This window comes from Pinus tabuliformis, chromosome J, assembly GCF_031772625.1.
Source record: "Pinus tabuliformis cultivar Carrire ecotype Pingquan chromosome J, CPIR1, whole genome shotgun sequence".
NCBI lineage: Eukaryota > Viridiplantae > Streptophyta > Pinopsida > Pinales > Pinaceae > Pinus > Pinus tabuliformis.
Genome location: NC_142295.1, coordinates 888,755,477 through 888,762,581, shown reverse-complemented (window position 1 = coordinate 888,762,581; position 7,105 = coordinate 888,755,477). Strand labels below are relative to the sequence as shown.

General features: G+C 40.8%; 1 protein-coding gene across 1 annotated transcript; it reads right to left on the bottom strand.

Annotated features, from left to right (window-relative positions):
* Window positions 1-4,887: 4,887 nt before the first annotated feature.
* LOC149229533 (golgin candidate 5-like) lies at window positions 4,888-6,063 on the bottom strand. Its single transcript, XM_089381056.1, has one exon. It carries the CDS (start codon window positions 6,061-6,063, stop codon window positions 4,888-4,890), a length of 1,176 nt encoding a protein of 391 aa, XP_089237182.1.
* Window positions 6,064-7,105: the final 1,042 nt, after the last annotated feature.

Below are 7,105 nucleotides of genomic sequence, written 5' to 3'. Positions count from 1 at the left end.
TCACAACTTGGGCTCAGATGTAGTAAGCCTTTAATGAAAAGTATCGAGACTACTGTAGGACAAAAGATACCAAAGAAGAAATCTTCCAAATGACCATGGGAAGTGATGAATCCTTGGAAGGTTATGAAGAGAGGTTCTAGCTCAGTTACAAAAGGGCCAGGTGTACACATGACCCTGAATCTATCAAGTTGGTCTTGATCAGGGGAATTCTAGAAGACCTTCTAGACACCCTCCATCTGTTGGCTGGGGGAGACATCTACCAAATATCTTATGAGGATATAAAGACTATTTTTAGAAACCATTCTAGAGTAGCCAGAAAGAAAGGTAGGGGGAGTCAACCCATAGCCAGTACCTCTTCTTCCAATTCATCCATTAAAGGAGAAATTGGAAACATGCTGGAAGACTTCAAGAGTGAAATGCTGCAGACTCTTGCAATGCAAATAGAAACCTTACATATCAAAAGAAAACAAGAGGAAGCAGGGAGGGTGTTATAGACATTTTTGTGCCTTACAGCATGAAGCATGAAATGTCCATAATCTAAGGGATCCAAAGTCCCTAAACATGTTGTTCCTGCCCCTAGAGGAACAAGTTCAGCAAACCACAGCACTAAATATCAGTTCTCCACCTGAAAACACTAAAAAACAAGCTAATTCTGGATCATGTCAACTGCTCCACTGAGCATCTGTGCTGAATGTCAACTGCTCCACTGTCTACCTGCGCTGAATGTCAACTGCAAAGAAGGCTACCTGCGCTGGGCGAGTTGGGACAAGTGGCACAGTCATTCCTCAAGGTGTCAATGCCCAGGAAGCTTCCAAAATGACACTTGGATCAGGGAATTCGACTGGTGATGAGTAAGAGGGTCTAGATCTCTAAGTGGAAGCAAGAACCTCCAAGTGGACTCAAGAACTGAAGAATAACTGAAGTGGGAGAGGACACTAGTCAGGTTCATGCCAGCTACAAGCTAACTCATCCTTTCTCCAAAACTCCTATATATAGAGCTCTCTCATGAGGTCTATGGAGGCTGGAATTTTTGTGAATGCAAGGAAGTGCTGTTGGTTTGAGTTTAGAACTATTGGGTGATTTGCTTTGAAGGAGGTGAAGAGGAGATTTCTTTCTGCTGGGAGGTGATGCTGGATTGGGCCTTTTATGGTTGTATCACTTCCTGAACTTTACTTCTTCCATTAATAAAGCATTTGAGGTTCTTCTATATGCATGTGTCTCAATGGTGTATTGTTATGCTTGTATATTTGATTTATTCTAATCCTTGAATCAATTATGAATGTATGCTTCTTGTAGTTTCCCTCTCTTGTTATTTTGCAGGATCTTGGTGTAGCTGGGCCAGTGAAAGAGCAAGGAGCTGGGAGCAAGCAGCAAGGAGAGAAGATCGGATCAACCATTAGCGAAAGACATCGGTTAGTGGACCTCTTTCTCCCCTATTTTACTTTCATAAAGAAGAAATCTTAGATAGCTTTGCTTCGATTGTTGCTGAGGTACTATCACCCTTAGAGTGGGATAGGGTCATTCCGTATTGGATACTTTTCCCAACAACAGAGGGATTTGGCCTTTTTTTGTCCTAGATGAACCAGGAGGCATCATAGGAACGAATGTCCATTTAACTCTATAGAGGTTTGTTCAGTCTCTGAAGAAGATAATTCTACAGATAAGTGCCCTTCCTTGCGCGGACTTAAAGCGGTATACCAAGGGGTTGAATGAGCCACTGAACCACTCTATTTCATGAACCGAAGGAGACTGCATGGACCTAGACCATACCAACAGGAGATGCAAGGAACATCTTAGGCATACTACCACCCCAACCAAGTCACTTCCATACCTTCTTGGGGCCCTCCTGCTCATCCTTCCTAGTCCACGCCTCCTCCTTGGTCCTTCCCATCTCAATATCATGCCCAAACAGCCACTCATTCATTTCAATGCTATACTCAGCCGCAACCTCAATGGAATGCATCTCATCAGGGGTGGAGGACCCAGTACAACTCTCCTACCGCTCTTTTGCCTCCACCACCTGCTCAACCACAACCATTTCCTTTTGCTCCTCTAAGGCAACCCCAAATTCCTGCCTGCCAAACCTGAACCCGAATAATAGACAGGCTCAGCAAGTGTATAGTGGGGAACCATCATGCCCAACTTATGCTGTGGAGATTCAGGAGATTAACCTGCAATCTGTGAAGGTTCTCCCAGATAGCCAGTCTCCGCCAAGGGAGGTTGAAGAAGATAAAGAGGGAAGTGAACCTAAAGCAATTCCACCCTTTCCTAAGAGACTATCCAGGACAACACAACCTACCCGAGAAGAAACTGAACTTCTGAGAGAATTGAAATATTTATGTGTGAAGATACCACTTCTCCAAGCCATAAAAGATGTGCCTATCTACAATAGGTTGATCAAAGAGAAGTGCTTTGGGCATTCAGGAAGGTGCAAGAGAGATGCCCCAACCATCAATGTCATAGGACAACTGTCCAACCTAATGTTGGGGCAGGTAATCTGTCCAAAATATCTAGATCCTGGAAGCTCGGTAGTTGATGTCCACATCAATGGTACCATGATCCCACATACCTTGATTGATCTGGGAGCTACCATTAATGTGATGAAAAAGGACACAATGGTCAAACTTAACCTCCAGGGCTCCTTGAGGAAGACCATGATAGTACTGCAGCTAGCAGACCACTGCACTGTGACCCCTGAAGGGATTGTGGAAGATGTGATGGTCTCCATTGATTCTTGGAAGTACCCTGCTGATTTCTTAGTTCTCCAGTTGAAGTCAAAGCTCACTGGGTATCCTCTCATCCTAGGAAGACCTTGGTTGACTATCGTCGATGCCTACATCAGCTGTCGAGTTGGGAACATGACCATAAAGAATGGGCATATGTCCAAGAAGTTAATCCTATACCCTCCTGCCTAACCCTCGCTAGAACATGATCTACCTCTCTGGTTGAAGGAGGAGGATGAGGATGAAGTCTATTTTGCACCACATTGTGCATTAGAAATCGTCATGGGGGGGAAAGCGCAAGATGAGGATGATATGATTGAAAATTTGATTCAAAATCCACCTCCCAGTGTATTACCCTTAGAGGACATAGTGAGAGAAACCTAAAACAACCCCTCAATTGATCTCTATGTGGCCGACTCGACCTCTCTCCATGTTAAGAATATAGTGTTTGGCCCAGAAATAACCTTGAAAATCAATCCATCCCTATTCACTTCCCAAGAGAAGGAGCTATGCAGCTTATTGAGAAAACATTTAGATGCATTCTCCTGTAGTTATAAGGAGATGAAGGGAGTGCACCCTTCAGTTTGTACTCATCATATATACATTAACGAAGATTGCAAACTAGTCAGGCAACCTCAAAGGAGGATGAATCCAACACTTAAAGATATTGTTAAGGAAGAACTGCAGAAATTGCTTGATGCAAGATTCATCTATCCCATCGCTGATAGTGAATGGGTCTCTCCTTTGGTGCTAGTGCCAAAGAAAAATGGCAAGTGGAGAATTTATGTCGACTATCGGGAATTGAACAAAGCCACTAAAAAGTACCATTTTCCTTTATCTTTCATATATCAAGTGTTAGACGGTCTAGCAGGGAAAATGTTTTTTCCTTCCTAGATGGGTTTAGCAAATACAATCAAATTCAAATAAGCCCAGAAGACCAAGATAAGACCACTTTCACTTGTCCTTGGGGCACCTTTGCATACTGGGTCCTTCCTTTTGGTTTGTGCAATGCTCTAGCCACTTTCCAAAGAGCAGTATTGGGTATATTTTCTAAATTGGTTCATGATGCAATGGAAATATACATGGATGATTTTACTCCTTATAGTTCTGACTTTCAGGAAGCTTTAGCTAACCTAGGTAAAGTTCTAGACAAGTGTATTGAGATGAACCTATACGTCAGTCTGGAAAGATGCGAATTTTTTATGACTGAAGGGACCATGTTAGGTCATGCAATATCTCAGCAAGGACTACAGGTGAACCCCAACAAGATTGTCATCATCCAAAGGGTCCCACCTCCTCAAAAGGTGAGAGATGTAAGAAGTTTCCTAGGCTTATCTAGGTATTACAGAAGATTCATTAAAGAATTTCAGTAAGTTAGCCTCTCCTTTGTTTCACCTCTTAGGCAAAGATGTTGAGTTCATATGGTCTGAAAACTATCAAGAAGCCTTAGATACCTTGAAGAGCAAGTTAGTAATTTCCCCAATTCTCAGAGGCCCAAACTGGGCCCTACCCTTTCACATTCACATAGATGCCCTGAACAAATCAATAGGAGCAGCCTTAAGACAAATTGATGAAAATCTTCCTTATGCCATATATTTTATAAGCAAAAATTTGTCAAAGGCAGAGTTAAACTACACAGTGACCAAGAAGGAACTCCTAGCTATTGTGCATTCCTTAAACAAATTCAGACATTATATCATAGGCTATCAAACCTTCGTGAACATTGATCATGCTGCAAAACGACCAAAAGAAATGCAAAACAAAACGGATGGCATCTCCTGAAGACTTTTGATTGCAGCGCTCTTGAGCTCCTAGTGAGCTGGTAAAATGATTTTTCTGCCGGAAAATCTCCAAATATCAACAAGATTTCCATCCAAAATTGTTGCAAGAAAAACAAGTGTGTGGAATGGATCAACAGTGCTCGTTCTCAAACCCTTCACAGGAGCTGTCTTGCCTGCCTGATTTTGCTTCGTTTGGGTTGGCCTCAATCGTGTGGGAAGTTTGTTATGGGACCCCTCCATGATTGCCATTCCCAGGATCTATTCCTCTTTGATAAAAGTTGTTGGAGAGATCCTGTCGAAATATTGATCAGTGGTTTGCCCTCCTTGGAGCCCACTACTGCTAGTAAGAAATTGATTCCACTGCTGCTTTTCTCCTACAAGAATTACAGAGCTTTGGAATTGCTGCTTTGAAATCCGAAATTGTTGATTGATAGTGAACTTCGCCAGAACGGGCCATGTGAGTGGAGGCAGAACGACCATGTGTCTGACGCATAATTCCGAGCCCAACAATCACATTCGCCTTCGTCGCCTCCTGCTGCATAACCCCTTTGATCGCGGCAGCAACACCAAAATTTATATACCGGTGCTGCAACAAAAAAACTGTAAGCAGATTTCACCAGGCTCTTATGGCACTGTGGCTTGCAACGGCGCTCCTGAAGTCGTGAATTAAGCGCCCTCTCAACACCAGACCATGCTTCAGCACGCATTGCTGCGCTTTCCTGCATTGCTTCAATTTGCCGCAGTAATGGCCTTGTGGACTCGGGTACTCTTAATACTAACTCTTCATATCGCATCTCAGTTGCCTGGCAACGCTTCTGAAGATGATCAATCTCACTTCGCAACTTGTCTTCATGAGAGGCTGTCTGGCGCTCTGTATTGCTAAGAGTCTCCCTCAATTCTTCAAGTGCTTGTATAAGTGCTGCCTCTCGTTCTCCACCTTCATGTAAACGATGCTCAAGCTCTGTTTTAGCTTCGCTATTTGCACGTGCCTCTGCAAGTGCCTGTGCATCTTTTGCTTCATTTAGTGCATTTGTGTAGAATTCCTTTTGTGCAGCCAATTCTGCTTGACTACTTTCAACAGCTTCTTGCAAAGCCTTTTCTGTCGCCGCCTTATCCTTTTTAATACTTTCTACCTTCGCTTCTTCAACCTGTAACTTGGAATTCAACCGTTGCTTCTCTTCTTCTAAATAGCGAATCTGAGCTCGTAACTTTCTCATCTGAGCTTTTTGTGCAGCTTGCTTTTTCGAAAGCTCTTCACCTTCAGCCATAACTTGCTTGATAATTTCATCCTTTTCTTTTAACAGAGCAGCAGCGTCACTTTTCCTACTTTGTTCTCGTCGGAGTGTGTCTCTCTCCTTTGTCAAAGCATATACCTTCCGTTCAAGGGCTCCAAGGCGTTGCTGGTATTCATCCCGTAGTGCATCAGACTTTGCCTCTGAAGATCTCTTCTTCAGATCATCAATTGTGTTTCTGAATTGTTCATTTTCAATCAATAGCCTTGAAATCTCGTCTGCTTTTGCCTGTGCTTGTTTCGCAGCACCTTGTAATGCTGCTTCCATTATTTTCATCTCTGCCTTGAGCTTCTCAGCTTCAGACTCACTTTCTCCAATGAGAGAAAGGGCTGACGGTTGACTAACAAGGAATTTTTAATTTTTTTTTTTTTTAAACAACAAATGTTAAAAGAAAATATTAAAAAACATTATTTTTTTTATTTTGTATGTTGATTTAATTCATTGCTTTAGATTTTTTTTTGTTAAACAACAAAATAAAAAACACATTTTATAATTTGTTATTTAAATTGAAATTTTTTTTTTTAAAGTTATAAAATCAACAACTTTTTTTTATTAAAACCTATTATTAAACAATTACTATAATGAAGTTATTTTTTTTTTTTTTTAATATAAAAAAAAAACAAAAGAAATGGTTAATTTTTTTATTTTTCTTTTAATAATAATATGTATATATGATACATATATTATTAAAATTTTTATTTTTTAAATCTAAAATAAAAAACTAAATTTCATCTAAAAATTTAAAAATGTTTTTTTTTTCACAAATTTTTTTATGTCTTTTTGCAAATTAATTCTTCAGCAAGAGTTTTTTTATTTAAACCAAATCAATGGACTTTATGATCTTCCTGATCGCACGAAGCGCAGGAAGAGAGCATACTCATCGCTTGATTCGTTTTTGTTCATGCAGGGGGGTGTTTTTGAAACAACGAAATTTAAAACTAGCTAAATATTAAAACATCAGAAAACTTAAACTTAAACTCCTTTGTGAAGATCCTGCTGTCACCAGGTCTCACAAGTTATTTTGTCTAAAGAAAAATAAATATTGAATTAAATTCTAATGCCTAATCCCTTAGCACCATCCCCGGCAACGGCGCCAAAATGTTGGGCAATTTATTGGGACCTAAATTGCTTCATTAATTATCAACCAGGGAAACTCGTGAGCTTGTGATGGTGCCAGCAATATATATGCAGGACTAGGCAACTAACTCTATGTCTAACTAAATGATTTATGATTCAATACAATATGCAAGGGAAGAGGCTCCTAACTAAGGAGGTCCTGGTTGTCCTTCCCTACAGTATCATAGAGAAA

Coding starts and splice junctions, on each gene's coding strand:
- LOC149229533 (XM_089381056.1), bottom strand. CDS start 6,063: ATGGAAGCAGCATTACAAGGTGCTGCGAAACAAGCACAGGCAAAAGCA.